Below are 16242 nucleotides of genomic sequence, written 5' to 3'. Positions count from 1 at the left end.
TCAAATGAAACTACTGATTATGAATTATCCCAGAAAATAGACAATGAATATCAAATCCAAAATATGCTTCCATTTATCCTATTTTATTTTAATATTTACAGTCTGGTCATATGTTGTAGTAACACGCATATGCATATACATATATTCCTCCCAAACATGCGTAGTGAGTATACTTCAATCATCTACATTAGCTAGGGTGAGGGAACTCATCCTCCAGCTGCAGTCGCACTCCAACATTCATACTGATCAATTCTTGTACCAGCAGCTTGGCCGCATACGGCATCTGCATCTTCGTCACATCCCTGGTGCTCTTGCAAGTGCTGCAGTAGCCCTTGTATCCGAAAAGACCGCACTGCTGGCAGATGTCAATCATGGTTCCATCAGAACTCAACATGAGTCGCTCCAAGAGAAGCTGGGAAGCGCCATAGGCAATCAGACAATCACGTTCCATTTCTCCCAGACGGAGACCACCTTCTCGCGATCGACCTTCGGTGGGTTGTCGAGTTAAAATGGCTCTGGGACCGCGAGCACGAGAGTGCATCTTGTCCTGCACCATGTGCTTCAGACGCTGGTAATAAATTGGGCCGTTGAAGATGTATGCCTCCAGTGGCTCTCCGGTGATGCCAGACGTAAAGTAATCTTTGCCCTCCCACGAAAAGCCGTTGTCAACCAATACCTCGCTTACTTGCTGCACGGGGTGAGACCTGAAGGCATCGCCGAAGCCGTAGTCTTTGCGGCCGTGAACAATACTTGCTTTACCGGTAAGACATTCAAGCAGTTTACCGACTGTCATTCGAGAGGGGAAACCGTGAGGGTTCATGATGATATCGGGACACAGACCGCTATCAGCAAATGGCATGTCTTCTTGATCGACAATGATACCCACGACACCCTTCTGTCCGTGACGAGAAGAGAACTTGTCACCAAGCTCGGGCCGGCGCGTCTGTCTTGTCTGCACTTTGATTACTGTTGTATCCTTTTCCGTCTGCGAAATCATAACCTTGTCAATGTAAGCAGGGTCCGCGATACGATACGAGACCGCGGTATCGCGGTATTCGCTAGGGCCACGATCAAGACCGATACCCGTCGTTGTCATATCAAGAGGGGTCTCCTTCTTAACCATTGCCTCTCCTGAGTGAATTCTTTGGCCAACGATGGCTAGACCGTCGGCGTCCAATGCTTCGTGCTTCTTGATTCGTCGCATAACGCCATTTTCTATCTCATTGACTGGGTCGCCTATACGCTCTCTTCGGCCATTGGGATATTTCTGAAGTTCGGTCGTATATTTACGGAAAACTTGGCACCGCCCAAAGCCCCTGTCAATGGATGCCTTGTTTAAAACGAGAGCGTCTTCGATATCATATCCAGAGTATGACATGACAACGACTGTGGCATTTTGACCAGCAGGAAGCTTATCGTAATGGATAAGCTGAATTGTTTTTGTTATTACCATGGGCCGTTGAGGGTAAACTAGGGTGTAGAGGAGAGTATCGATTCGGTTGAATTGGTTGTGTGCAATAGCACCAATGGCTTGTTTACCCATAGCGCACTGGTAAGTGTTTCGAGGAGATTGGTTGTGGTGTGGGAATGGAATTAGTCCTGCAACGGCACCAAGGAGTGTGAATGGTTCGATCTCCAAGTGGGTTGTGCTCATTGTCACTTGATCTTCATATATAGTGATGAGGGCGTCGTTTTCCTCGTTGACGTCCAAGTACTCAACAATACCCTTTGTCAGGAAATCGTCGAATGTAACTTTGCCCATTTGAAGCAGACGGAGGTGTTCAGGCTTCAGTTTCTGTTTGCCGTTCTTCACAATGATGTACGGACGACAGATGCGGCCTTCGTCTGTGGCTATGTGGATCGCATTGAAATGCGAATTGGTATGAATACCGACAAAGGGCGAGATCCAGCCTCGGCGACGCATTGTGCGAAACCTATGTGTAAATCTCTTTGGGTATCTGGTGAGTGCGAATGGTGTACCGTTGACATGAATGATGTATGAGCCTTCGCGGTGCATTTCAGCACCCGAAAAGTTCCGGATCGGCTCAACGCCAACATCAAGGGTGAAAATCCATCTCTTCACAGGATCCTCGTCCACATTGGTTGTGATGTGTGTCATTAAAGCAAGGTTCTTCACCAGACCACATGCTTCACCTTCAGGTGTATCAGACGGACATAACATGCCCCACTGGGAAGGCTGAAGAGCTCGAGGTCCACTCACTTTACGCGTCTTCTCAAACTGACTGCTGATTCTTGTCATCATACCGAGAGCACTGATATAACTGAGTCGACTGAGAACGTGTGTAACACCCGCCCTGTTCATGTTAAATCGCTTGACACTCCAGTTTCCTGATTGAATAGCTCTGTTGATTCCCAGCCCAATGCTATTGGCATGATTGCTAATCATATGAACGGCATCCAAGGGTACGGCCCGGTTGTTCTTTTTCAAAAACTTGTCAATTGACATTTTCACCTCTCCCATAAATCTCTTGAAAAGATCTTCGAAGAGAAGAGATAGCAGCTGACCAGCCAACTCAAGACGCTTGTTACCAACGAAATCTCGGTCGTCTACCAATTTATTATCCTGGGAGGCCATAAGCACTCGGCGTGTCATCATAGCCACGTAAATAGCCTTGGGATAAAAATCGAGACCTTCGATAGGGACATGTGCGATGATGAGGTTGGCTAGGGCATCTAGTCCTTCTTCAACGTTATTCCGGCGGGCCTGGGCGCCAAACTGGCCCTTACGAGAGCCCATTTTGACGCGGGATCCAATGTACTCCAGAGCTTGGTGCTGTGTGAAAATACCAGCTTTGGCAGCTTCGTCAAAGTTGACGAGGAATTCGTCCTGGTATCGGCCATCCGAGCCCGCCACAAGCTGCATAATCTCGTAGTCTGACAGGCCGCCCAAAGCTTTGAGAATAATGACAATAGGGATGCCTTCGACCAGAATATTATGAGTGAGGACAATCTTGTCCTTTTTTAGCGTGACGTATGTTTTCGATTTTCGTTCGTGGGTAGAGCTGGTTACTGATGCGGAAATGACATTGTTCTTCTCGTCGGCTTCGACAATGACTCGATTCTTGCTGAGCTGCTCTTGAATGAGAATGACCTTTTCCGTGCCGTTGACAATGAAGTAGCCACCCGGGTCCAAAGGACATTCGTTCATCTTCTCCATCTCAGAGTTGTTCGCTCCACTAAGTCGGCACTTGCAGCTCTTCAACATGACTGGCATTCGTCCAAGTGGCACATTTTTGCGAACAATTTTCTGCTTGTCACGGATATACGCAATGTCGACAAATATGGGTGCGGCATACGTCATATCTCGGAGACGGCATTCCATCGGCGTGACTTCATTTCGAGATTTGGAGTCATTGTAATCCAATCGACGGGGGCGATCCACGCGGATATCAGTGAACCTAGAGTATGGGATTAGCCAAAAGGACGATGTTGTTTAGAAACCTAGTTAAACGTACTCAAGCCAAAAATTGCTGTCGACATCGCTTCGGATAGTGCGGTTGGCACGAACAATCTCTTTGATCTCGTGCTCGACAAAGAAGTTGTATGAGTCAATGTGCCTGGGGAAGAGTTAGCAGGGTTAAGCAAAATGTCGTCAAACGAAGAGTGGAAAGGGTAGAAGGGTATGCATACTGTTTCACAAGACCTTGGACATGTTAGCTTTAGATGCAAAACACGAATTGACGAGAGCCAGAGCCTCACCTTTGACTTTGAGAAATGCCGGCAGCAGCTGGAACTTGTCTTCCTTGGTCGAGATTGGGTCGGTCAGCTTCTTGCCGTTGTAGAAAGGCTCCAGCAGGGCCTCGAAGCCATCGTCTATCAACGGCATCTTGAGCGTCACCTCAAGGAATTCATGGACTAGAGAATGAGGATAGAGATGCGGCGAGTTTGTAAGCGGCTGGAGTCGCAAAATTAATCGTTTGGCGCTGCTCGATAAAGCGATATGGATAAGCAGCTTGCGCCAGGCGAGAAAAAAAGTGCTGCCCCGCGATGAGCAAAAATTTAGTGGAGCACCGGCTTCTTGAAGCTTGCCCAAGATAAGATAAGGCATGGAAGTGTCAAAAACAGTGAGCGTTGGTACGGAGTATTCATGTACCCTACTAATGTACATAGGTAATTAAGGTACATGTAGATTAATGCTCTTACGCCCACCGAAGTGTGTGTTTTCGTCTTGCAGCCCCCCCCTTGTTTTTAATCCCCCGTTACTAGCTATTAATGTATTACAGATGTTATCATTATTTCATAGTTGTAGTGTAATGGCTCTTATAATATACAGAGGTATGCTACGATTCCGGCCCCGATTCGGAGAACTGCAGTACCAGGACACGTCCCGATCTGCAACCAACAATGACAGTCGATCCCTTGATAACGCAGTCATAAACCCGGTGCTCCTGAGGTAACCAAAGTATTGGTTTACCATCCCATACAATACACTCTCCCTTTTGATCTGTGCCATAGCCGTAGAAGCAAACTTGCGGCGAGGCTTTAGCTAATGGTATATTAGAAACTTGTTGCGCTACATTAGAATCCGGAGCTACATCAAGATCCAGGTCGAAAGCACCGAGATCACAGTGGAGGCGGGAGTTTATTCTCGTATCGAACAACAGGCGGCTTCTAGGGGTTGTCCCAATAGTGAGCATCCGGGTACAAGTCCCAGTAGATAGATCCCAGATTTTGGCGGTACCACCCCCCGTCATTGAGGCAATGTACCTGGTATCCGATGAGATAGCCAATGATTCGATAGAACGCCCAATGAACCTGATTGTTTCAACACAAACGCCTGTTGTTGTATCCCAGAGCATAATTGTTTTGTCGGCTGATCCTGGCATAATTGCTTTGTCGGCTGATGCCGAAGCAACATACTGGCCACTTGAAGAAACGGCCGTTGCTGTAATAGGTTCGCTGCATTCTAGCGTGTGGACGCATGTCCATGTCGCCATATCCCAAATCTTAACCTCTGTATTAATCGACGCCGCAACATGTCGCCCATCTGGCAAGAACATCCCCGAAGTGCGACCATATGCAGAACGGGTCCCGAGTGTCTTGACACACACACCTGTAGCTGCATCCCAAATTTTGACTGTACCATTGTCCGAGCTAGAGATAATCAGTTGGTTATCTTCTGAGAAGGCGACTGATCTAACGTGGTTGGTATGGCCCTCGAGCACCTGGACACATCTGCTCGTAGCCATATCCCATATGCAAATTGTGCCATTTCCCGCTCCTGAGACAACATGGCCGTCGCTTGACATGGCCATTGAAGCCACTTGTTTGCTATGACTCCCAGGTATCCCGGCATCCACGTTTATAGGTACATGTGTATCCCATATTTTAATCGTGTAGTCCTCAGACCCTGAAGCGAGCTGGCCATTGCCCAAAAATATTACTGACCTAGCCACAAGGGCATGCCCTTTAAGCGTCTGAGTACAAACTCCCGTAGTTGCATCCCAGATTTTTATCGTGTTATCATCTGATGCCGAGGCGATCTGGCCATCTGTTGAGTAGGCTACCGAAGACACTGCGCCGTTGTGACCGCTGAGCGTCTGAACGCATTCGCCCGTAGCTACGTTCCAGATTTTGATTGTGCGATCCCTTGATGCGGAAGCAATCTGACCATCTGTCGAACAGGTTACAGAAAGCACTGCGTCGACGTGGCCATTGAGTGTTTGAATGCATTCGCCTGTATTTATATCCCAGATTTTAACTGTTGTGTCATTTGATCCTGAGATAATTCGATTATCTGTCAAGGAAGCTAATGCGGCTATAGGCTCATTATGCGCTTTAATTGTCTGGACACATATACTTTGATTTAGATCCCATATCTTGATTATTCCGCTCTTTGATCCCGTGGCCACTCGCTCGCCAGTTAAGGAAGTCATTGAAAGTAAAGTAGTGCCCTGATCTGCAACTGTCAAGGCACATTCACCTGTAGTTAGATCCCATATTTTGATGACGCCGTCTTCTGATCCTGAGACAATTCGGCCATTTGTTAGGGAGGTTAATGCACAAAGTCTCGGAATACTCTCAGTCGTCCTTATGCACGTGCCTGTGTCCGTGTCCCATATCTTAATTTTTCTTTCCCTCGATGCTGAGGCAATCTGATTATTATTAAGGTAGATCAAGGAATCAACTGGGCCCCTATGGCCTTCAAGCGTCTGCAAACATGGGCTCCACTGGTCCTCATTAATAGGCCTACTATGTATCCAGGACGGAATATCATGAAGAAAGGCTTTGCGTATCAAGCTTTTCATAGGACTGAATAATAGCGCTGATGAATATATTTGGAGTGGAGCAATTTCGATGGCCGGTTTATTGTACAGAATAAATCTGCGTGCGTCTTGGAGAAATTCAAATAGTTTTCCCTGAGGTGATTGTGCCTAGATCGGTCAGCCTCGTCTACCACGAAACTTGAAAGCGTAAACTGACTGCAAGTAAGTCCACGAGCTTTGTTATCGAGATGATACCGTCCGATAGATGTCGTAACAAGCTTAACGATTCTAGCCAATGGAGAAGATGTTTCCGAATAAATAAATCGACAACTCCATCGTCGCTGAGGATATTGCGGCATCCAGAACTAATTCTGCTGACATTTCCATCGCAAAGATGGTCTACCCAGTACACACAAGCATATCGAATGGTATTTAAAGGATCTGGGTCCAGTATACTAGTACCGTCGCTGATGAAATTGTCAAAGTGCGATAAACCATGGACGTTATTTTTCAAAATTACCTTCATCGCCTGTATTGAATGAGAGAATATGGCAAGATGTGTCTCCTCGCTGCCTGAGGGAAAGATAGCAGAGATGGCTTCTTCGTTGCTGGTGAGATGGTCTTTGGCCGACTGATGGACAAAATAGATGGTATCATCCCGGATAGTCAAAAAAGAGCCACAAAGAGCCACAATCTCCTCCAAAAACTTGATGTCATCTGAAAGCTTTTCTGTGATGTCATCTGGAAGCTCCCCTGGGATATCAATGAGACAGCCAAGCTCGGAAAGAGTAATTGGTCGATACACGCTCGTCATAATGGCGAGAATTTGCTTGCAGAGGCTGACGTCGCTAGCATCGTCCATGGAGAGCACTTGATTCATCATTCGTTTGAATAGAGAATCAAGACCTGGCGGGAATTCTCTCAGCATTCTAAGGACTTTCCATCGCTGACGCTTTTCTAGATTTTGGCAGACCAAGGCCACCCATAGGAATGTATCGTCTGCATTATCAGACAGATAGGTCCGGATCGTACCGCACGTTTCTTCGTCATAGCCTTTCAGGCTAGCTAGCTGATGTACCTTTTCTCGGATATAAATATCCACGGCATTGGAGATAGACTCTGCGTTGAGCTCCAAACTCAGTTTTGCTTTCTGCTCGGCGCGTCGCAGACGCTCTTCTATCTGGGACCAGTTTCGACTAGACACAATCCACTTGGCACGACCCTCAATGGAAGATGTATCTACAATAAAGTCCAAAAGAATTTGTAAGTCAGATACACACTCATCAAGAGCATCGACAACTATGCATGTACTTTCCAGCGCTGGATCTAGGAGGATAGCAGCAAAAATATCTGATAAAGTAATCCAAGTGTTTGATCCTTCAAAGAGCTTTGCACCGGCTTGATCGTATTTTTTTCGTAGGTGAGAAATGAGCGATGGTTGCTTATTGATAAGCATGAACATTAAACCACGTAGAACAGCAGCAGCGTTGTTAAGGTGGTGATCAGTCGCTTGACAAAAGAAGTAGATGGTATGGACAGTGCCAGAGCGAATTGACTGCTGGTCCAGCTCATCGATGATGCCACAGAGTAACATAGTCTTGCCTTTGCCGGGATCCCCTGTTATCCAGAGAAGATGGCTCTCCTCGCTGTACCGCCAACGTTGATAGTCGGGATTATTAAGGATCCACCTATATGACTCTTGTAATAGACCACCTTTCGTCTGTTCAATACGCTTCTTATCAGCGCTAGGATCTGTGAGACGCAGGTCTTTCATGCATTGCTGATCTTCCTTTGTCATCTGAGATGTCGACTGCGTTTCGGCATAAGCGACAAGCTTCTCGAGGTTGGAGACCATCTTTAGATCCGCAAAGGTGTTGGAGCCATCATTAAAAATGCGCTCAGCGCTCTGAATAGTCTGTATATCACCCTTCCAGTCATCGAGCTTGGCTATATCACGTAATAGCACAAGGCCACGGCTGCGATAGTACGAACAAACACTCTTTATCTCGTACAAGAGGAGGGTTTTGTAGAGATCAATGACCTGAATCTCAAGTTCGCGTCGGATGCCAGCGAGGTTACTATCATTACCATCGAGGCTTTCTTTCAAGACAGCACTGGATAAATTCCAGTACCAGTCCATCCTCTTTATCACATATTCGATGCCATTACGATTGGCCTCTGTGGCAGCTATTGGGTTTTGAATCATCTAGAAGCAAGTTAGTAGAGGTGATGGGGGCAGTAGAGGAAGATTGAAATGTCTCTAAAATGGCGGTAGTAGCCACGATTGGGGTGCTGAATAATAAAGGTGGTGTGTAATGGATAATAACATCTGGCATGAAACAGTAATTACCTCTAGTGCTACGCATACGCCGGTCCAAGCAAGCGCCGCCTGTGGTGCAGTCTGAATGGCAGAGCTGATTATGTCCTTTGCAGAGAGTATAAACTGAGTGGCTGTGCCGATGGTCTCTTTTATTTTGGCCTCACGGGCGGTTTTGTTCAGGCCCTCGTCAATAAGCTGCCGCATCTGTGATCTCCGTGTGCCTGCGTCTTGCGCAATCATGTTCTTCTCAGATTCCGTTATTGGAGAGTTAAATCCTTGACCGCAAAGATTACGAGACAGGATCTTCTCGTACGCCTGGACTAGTGCAGCATCATGTATCTTCAAGTCGTCGTACGCTTGATCCCAGAGTCGCTCTGGCAAGCTTGCATTAGGAACGTGTATGTGAGATGCCGGTACATTAGCTGGGGTTACAGATGTTAATTGCTCGTCTTGCCTTGATAGCGCATCTGGTGTTGGCGGATCCTTGTTTCGAGAGAAAATCTTCTGGAACCGCTGTCTGATAGGCATGGCAATGTCCCGAGATAGGCAGAAATCAATCCTTGAACTATTGATATAAAGCCAGTAGAGGCAGCAGAGACGATAAAAAATTGGGAAAATGTAACAGTTTTTAGTGCATCAACAATATACGTAACGGTAGAGTTAGACGATGGTTATAAATTCTCTCAGCCTTCTTTTGCACCCCGCTTGCTTTGCGTTTCTCTGCATCTGGTCGATGCCCAAAATTGTCGATCCTGCATGCACCTACATGTACCGTTGGGCGCTTGTGTGTGACGATGATTGGCCGCGCTCTGGCTTCTGCATACATGCATGTAGGTATATGTGTACCTGCATGTATTTAATAGGTACTAGGTAGATATAAAGCATCCCATATTGCCAACAAGCCCAGCTGCTTCAATTGCTTCAATTGCTCCCGAAAGATGGCTCCTTTATGATACCAATATTCCATCCTCGTATAGTTGTATGTGCATTTCTGTCTTGCGGTCATTATTTTCCAACTCTCCCCTTGGCCAGCTACATGTATCGTTGATTCGCCGCCCTCTAGTATCCTCCTGCGACCTGAATATAATGTATTTTCTATAAATCCATGTCTCGAGTTATGACCCAGAAGTTGGTCAATTATTGCTAATTTTACTCTATAAGAAATCTTCTCCTCGGTGCGTAGAAATTAGCGTGCTGGTCTGATTGACAATGGCTCTCGCGGTTGATCGATATGGAGAGAGAAGAAGAAGAAGAAGAAGAAGAAGCCACTCTTACATGAAGAATGCATTGCAATAACTTGATTTATATCCAAATTGTTGATAAAAATACCAATACGTTGACATTGAAATAATGCGTGTATGGGGCTTTACATGACTGAAATTACTTCAACCTTCTTCATTGCTGTAGCCACAAATAAAGTACGGACATGAACGCCATGTAAGAGCACCAAGCAAAGAATCAATACACTGCCGCATCCCCAAATATCGAACTTGACCATTTGGCAGAGCGTTTGGTTATTAGCGACCTATATGTCTAAGCCTCATCAGTGAAGACGACGATATATCGCCACTCTCGGTCTAATGGTTTTCCAACCACGGCATAAGCGACGGATGGAGAGACTATAAACCGCTGCCCATGAAAGCAATATTAATCCGATTGTTTGCCCACAAACGCGTGGCAGCTTGTCAAAATTTCATCACAAATGCTCGCAGTGGGTCATAAGCTGTCAACCGCATCTGCTGCCACTGCCGACGTCAGCCACACTGCCACGCCAACCACCACATGAAGCTTAGCATTCTGCAGCAACAAAGTGTCACCACCATGGCTGTGCCTCCCACCGATTACATATGCCATGACGGCACCGCAGAATCTCGCTCATGCTGCCTCACCATGTGCCGATATACGCGGATAGAGACAGCAGATCGCGCCCGCGGGTTCATCGTCCGCCGCAGCCATGGAATTATTAACTTTCCACCTCCGCCACATCCACGCAAATCATTGGCATGCTGCATATCTCGGAACTTTATGACGGCGGCATTACCGCATGGCGAACAATGGCGTCGTCACCCCATCTTGTGCCATCGGCAATCTGGCATAGAATACGTCACATCTTGAGCGGCTTGTGGCCGTGACAGCTTGTCAACCTGTCAAAATCTGAGGCACGGCCGTGGTGACCGAGTGACAGGCGCCGGGAGTATCGGCACGCTCAGGATGTCGAGGAATTGGAGGGACAAGGTGAGCTGAGAGCAGCAAGAATATAAGAGAGTCGTCTTTCTTGGGGGTGGTGAGCAGTGAGCTGCTTGGGCTGTGGTTACGGCCTACTACGTCTTACTCCTGGTCAGAACGAAGCAATAATGATCGGGAATGCGCTCCTCCAATATGCAGGGCTTCTAGCCCTCTCGAACCTGCCGCCGATTCAGGCTATTCCGTTCCTATATACCCCAACAACCACCTTCTCTGCTGCTGAAACCGTCACGCCAGCTGTGGTGTCTCAGATGAATGTGACCTCTCATGGCCCCTTTACAGGACCACCGGCAATGACCACCGGGGCGCTAACGGCTTCCACAATCCTGGCCTCGGAGATTCCATCGGCGCCTCCTGCTCCGGGATCCTTCAATTACACAGCCGACGGCAAGCTCCACGGGCCCGAGCCTGCGCCGTTTACTCCAAATGGCGGCCTGGGGACCAATGGATCAGCTCCTGTCTACCGGCCTCAGAGTGACTATGACTACCAGTCGCTGGCGCTAGCTCTCTACCAGGAATGGATTGAGCTGGATCTCTTCCACTTTGGCCTGAAGAACTTCTCTACTGGACAGTTTCAATCAAACGGAGTCAACGCCGATGATAGATTTCTCATTGAGTACATGGCCGACCAGGAGGTCGGACATGCTACCCTCCTTACCAATATGCTCGGCCCACAGGCACCTCGACAATGTACTTACAACTATCCCGTATCCAATGTGCGAGAGTTTCTTGACTTCAACCAAAAGCTTACGCGCTGGGGAGAGTCGGGCGTCTATGGATTTCTGCCGCATCTGACCTCTAGACCTGCGGCCCAGCTGCTGCTCCAGAGTATCGCAGTAGAGGCTCGCCAGCAGCTCATCTTCCGCCAGCTTGGAGGACAGTTTCCGATGCCGGTATGGCACGTTCCCTCAATTCCCCAGAGCTGGCAATGGTCTCTGCTGGCGCCGTATATCTCCAGCTGCCCTGCCAACCAGACACGACTTATATGGCAAAACTTCCCCTCGCTCAATATCCTTAATCAGCCTAATCCTGCTCGCATCAATGCCTCTAATGCATTTAATGAGACCACTGGTGGCTTTGCCAACAGTCTTTCAACTGCAAACATCTCAAGCTCGCAGCTTTGCTTCAACGCCACCAATCAGACGCTCAACTGCTCGCCAGCCATCAGCCGGAACCGCACCATCCCGCTTTCTTATCCAGGCCGCCAGGTTTTCTTGCACTGGGACACTCCCGGAAAGCTAATCGGGCCAAACAACAGCTACGTAACTACAACCAGAGCACGAGTGCCCCGGTGGGCGGCTTGGGTATCGCAGCTAAACGTCACGTACTCTCCACTGCTCAACATAAACCTGCGAAACCAGACGGCGTTTACTTTCCAGCCCAATGTGTCGACGTGGGATCATGATCCAGCAATCAATGGAACCATGTTTTTGGCGCTGACGGATGCAAGGATCAACGTTACACCGTTCAACTTGAGCCAAATCAATCCTCATGTTGCAGCTCTTGGAGTTTATCAGGCTGGTTAAGCTGATTTCAACTACATAAACGAGGCAAGAAAAGTAGTTCCAGTAAAAAGGTTCCAGTCATGTGAATTTCGGTATATTCGGTATGGGGCTGAGTTCATGCTGTATACATAATGGCTTCTGGAGTGGCATCTAACTCTGCCAGACAATACTAAGCCTTGATTGTTAATAGTAAAGAAGTAAACAATCAATTAAACGAACTTTTAAGGTTCCATTAATATGTGCTAGCGCCAAAAGCAAAGCTCACCGAACGTGATTTGTTTGATTACGACAGATGCAGGTCTGCGTGTCTCTGTTATAAGACGTATAGGTACAGACTAATGCTCTCATCATTCTAAATATGTGGCCCGTATATTTGGCTATGGAGCAGACGATGGCAGATATAAGACAGCTAGGCTCTGTATTAGGAAACCTTGTGGTTTTTGATCGAACTGGTACTTTGAACAACCCCACTGCGATCGCTATTTACAGCTTTTTCGGAGATGATTGCTATTATTATGGCTGATGACCCAAGCTACTTGAATTACATAAAAACGACAATAGAAAAAAAATGTAAAGACATAAAAGCATCTTGGTCCTCCTCATGCATCAACGAACGGATGAAACCAAATCCAGCACGAGCACCTTGCTAATATAGCAACGTATGGAGACTGTGAAGAAGAATGGAAACAAGAACAGCAGCAGAGAGCCTATGTTCTCCAATACTCACGCCACTGAACCCGTGACTATTAAGCAGTACTTCGGCAAACACATGTATCAACGTTTGCATTATCACATGCGGTTATGGTCTTAGCTAACACGCGGTGTCCAGAGGCACATGAACCTCCGCCGCAACTCCACGACTGCTTGAAGATCTGCTAACTTTCCGTAAATGTAATTGGAGTTTCACTGCAACTATCTAGCCATTGATCAGATAATAGATCCCTTAGCTTGTTTTGCAGTAGTGGTCGCTGTTGCTCCCTTTATCGATTTTGCTACTCCTCTTCTCTCTAATGACTGCGACATCTGCCACTAAGTGTATGAAGGCACATTCAAGCTTGGATCTCCACACCAATCTCTGTCAGGAGTCAGGTTATGAAGGCTACATTAACTAAGCACCTACACTATGATACTGGCATTGGTTGAACATGAAACTCATTAGAATGTTACAGTGCTAAGGGCAGTGTCCAGGAAACCACCCAACAGCGAGTCCAAAGTTGGCCAGCATCGCGTAGTTGCCATGGTCCAATACCACAGTTTACTGAGATGATTTTTCTTGGGATGACGAGGCAATGAGAGGTTCTCCACGGTACATGTAGGCTTTGCCAAAGCACATGCAGTCAAGTCATATATATGATCTATCGTGCTGTTGTGAAACATCTCGAATTACAATGGCTAGGACTAAAGAGCATGAATTCTACCATCACTATCGACGATACGGTTCGCTGCTAAAGCAAAATTGTAAAGATTGAATTGCCGAGTTCAAGGATATGCCGAGTTACAGACTTGAAATCTCACTCTATCCGTTGTTATGGTCATGAAATTGTTGACCAATTGAGTCAGTGAATGGAAGCAAAATCGTTAGGAGTTCACTAGATGGAAAGAAATCTCAAACCCTAGGCACTATAGTTGTCCACACTTGAGTTAATACATGCATGTACATACAGCCTAATAAAGTTTGTAAGGGAGAATATTCCATTTGATGGAGTCAATTTATCCGATTTTATCCTCTGTATTATTGCTCCGGTGCTGCATCAGGAATCATCCGGAAATCCTACGTTAGACGTGTAAAAGATGATATTAAGTTCCACACAGATAGATTACATACATGCTGGGCAATTCGTCGGCACACGATTCGTCACAGTGAAATCCCAAGCCGAAGCCGGATGAAGACATCTATCTGGAACGCAACAATTACTATATGCACAATAAAGGGCATCCCAATGCCCATCATGGCGCTGTTTTACTGCCAGAACAACGTAAGGGCAAACGGGCTATGATCGACCAAAGTACGATTATTGGCGTAACTCAGGGTTCCGTATTGCACGCCCTTAAAACAAATAACCTTTTCCCACAATGTGAAAGGGTTTCAGAAATGATATCATAACAGAAATTGAATGTAAAGGACTTATTTATACACAATCAACGAGTGACACTGGCTGACCTAATGCTGAATATATGCAATATATGCATTCTTTATCTTGCTTGCTGCTTACCTGGCCCACATTTGAAGTTCACATGTGACTTGAGTAGGATATTCCATCATCTCCGTTCTAATCCATATTATCATCCATGGTTAAAAAGCATCAGGGCCGAAATAATCATGTAAGTCCACGCCACAACTTGCATTCAGGCTTAAAGTTGGCGTCCGTGGTGACCTCGTGTCAGGATTTCTTAGAACTTGCCTGTTTATACCACTCTCCCTCTTCCATACACTGGCTATACTGGTCGCCGTCAAATAGTACTTTACGAATGCTCTCTTGTTATGCGCATTGGCATTGCCTTTAATAAACCTTCATGCACGAGGTTCATCTGGGTGCCGCAAGACAAGGTCCACTCCACCACCCGACTATCATCGCGCCAATAACAAGCTAGTGCAATATACCTGTAGAGTCTTGACATGGTCCAAGGATTGCTACTGGGCATTTAAGATGCAACGCCTCCGCGCGCAGAGGATATTTGTGCCGTGCTCTCCTCCTAAGCCCAGTATACAGAACTCAGCCGCCACCACGGACTATATCAACAACACGGTGATACGTGAGGTCTAGACTGCCCTGGCACGGCTCGCCAATCCATGGAGCTGAATAAAAAAACGCATCCTGCTCAATGGCTAATGCTGGCAAATCCATCTCTAGGTTTAATCCAGCCTAGCTCACTCAGCTCTCATAAAACGATGACGAAATCGAGAACAGCCACTTGCAGGTCGATATAGGCACAAGGCGGCTATCTCGGCCACCGAAAGAGCTCAAGGCTGCCGGGTGACAAGTTGAGGTTAAACTGCTTCCTGCAACCCCGCACGTCCAACTGAATGCCTCTCGTAATTCTAGATCGTGGCAGGCCTTTTGGAAGCTTGGCTCAAGCACTAGGTGCGCGCGGCTTAAGCTCTCGTGCATGGGCATGAGTAAGATGGGCAAAATGTCTCTCTGCTGCGCATATGCTGCTATTATCAAGTTCCATTTATGCATCACATACATACATGTATGTATGTACTCTATCTGGCGCCAAGATCCCGGCTTACACACTCGTGCCAGACAAGCAGCCCCATCACAGACCCCTGAGCTTCATCCCAGCTCAAAGCCGGTGCTTGGAGACAGACCCTAAGTAAACATACATATAACTCGAATGCGTACTCTTCCCCAACTTGAATCTGTAAAGGGCCATCTGTACAGCACTACTGTAGATGACTGCCCCCCGTGTTCGCCAGCGACCTTCCATGTCCGTCCACGCAAGTTCAGGCCAGGGATCCTCGTCCCTTGCCCACCATTTTAGCGCGCGAGGAGTGATCGTTCGCTAACCGAGTGGGGTGTTAGATTCGGACCTGGCTTAGAGCCACGCTGCCAACGTTGGTTCGCATATCGAGAATCAAAGCTCCGGAAGAGGCGCTTGGGTTTCAGAGGTCGGGGCTACCCGCAGCAACCGCTGGACCTGACCCCGCCAGTGAAACACGAACATTCACAGTAATAGATGGCAGCATTTTGCGTCTCTTGCTGGCCATTTCGGGGGGCGGCGGCGAGAGATGTGAGCTATCGATATGGACTTCAAGTGGAATTCGTCATCTAGTCATTGCTACATAATGGGGCGAGAGGTGAGAGCGAGTAATACGGAGCAGACTCCGATTTTCTGTCGTCCGCAAGCACAAAAAACTGGCCTGGCCGGATGGGTCTGTCAGGCGTATGAGTCGTATAGACAGTGCGCAAATGCGATGTTGCGGGCTCACATGGAAGCCAGC

General features: G+C 47.3%; 5 protein-coding genes across 5 annotated transcripts; 3 read left to right on the top strand and 2 right to left on the bottom strand.

The window, feature by feature from the left end:
- Nucleotides 1-64: 64 nt before the first annotated feature.
- Nucleotides 65-3989, bottom strand: RPC2 (DNA-directed RNA polymerase III subunit). The gene is made up of 4 exons (XM_024904002.2): nt 3721-3989; nt 3652-3664; nt 3477-3578; nt 65-3419 (listed from the first exon to the last, which is right to left on the bottom strand). The coding sequence occupies exons 1-4, from the start codon at nt 3845-3847 to the stop codon at nt 188-190; spliced, it is 3474 nt and encodes a 1157-aa protein (XP_024759554.1). The 5' UTR covers nt 3848-3989; the 3' UTR covers nt 65-187.
- Nucleotides 3990-4069: 80 nt separating this feature from the next.
- TrAFT101_005085 (uncharacterized protein) lies at nt 4070-9234 on the bottom strand. Its single transcript, XM_024901947.2, has 3 exons — nt 8578-9234; nt 6445-8433; nt 4070-6395 (listed from the first exon to the last, which is right to left on the bottom strand). The coding sequence occupies exons 1-3, from the start codon at nt 9073-9075 to the stop codon at nt 4302-4304; spliced, it is 4581 nt and encodes a 1526-aa protein (XP_024759555.2). The 5' UTR covers nt 9076-9234; the 3' UTR covers nt 4070-4301.
- Nucleotides 9235-10329: 1095 nt separating this feature from the next.
- TrAFT101_005084 (uncharacterized protein) lies at nt 10330-10662 on the top strand (the record flags this gene model as incomplete). Its single annotated transcript, XM_066127379.1, has 1 exon — nt 10330-10662. One exon carries the CDS (start codon nt 10330-10332, stop codon nt 10660-10662), a length of 333 nt encoding a protein of 110 aa, XP_065983490.1.
- Nucleotides 10663-10901: 239 nt separating this feature from the next.
- On the top strand, nt 10902-12317 carry TrAFT101_005083 (uncharacterized protein; the record flags this gene model as incomplete). Its single annotated transcript, XM_024908269.2, has 1 exon — nt 10902-12317. One exon carries the CDS (start codon nt 10902-10904, stop codon nt 12315-12317), a length of 1416 nt encoding a protein of 471 aa, XP_024759556.1.
- Nucleotides 12318-15635: 3318 nt separating this feature from the next.
- TrAFT101_005082 (uncharacterized protein) lies at nt 15636-16087 on the top strand (the record flags this gene model as incomplete). Its single annotated transcript, XM_066127378.1, has 2 exons — nt 15636-15728; nt 15824-16087. The coding sequence occupies 2 exons, from the start codon at nt 15636-15638 to the stop codon at nt 16085-16087; spliced, it is 357 nt and encodes a 118-aa protein (XP_065983489.1).
- Nucleotides 16088-16242: the final 155 nt, after the last annotated feature.

This window comes from Trichoderma asperellum, chromosome 3 (assembly GCF_020647865.1).
Source record: "Trichoderma asperellum chromosome 3, complete sequence".
Lineage (NCBI taxonomy): Eukaryota > Fungi > Ascomycota > Sordariomycetes > Hypocreales > Hypocreaceae > Trichoderma > Trichoderma asperellum.
Note: the sequence above shows the minus strand (reverse complement) of the source record. Positions and strands in the feature narration are given on the sequence as shown.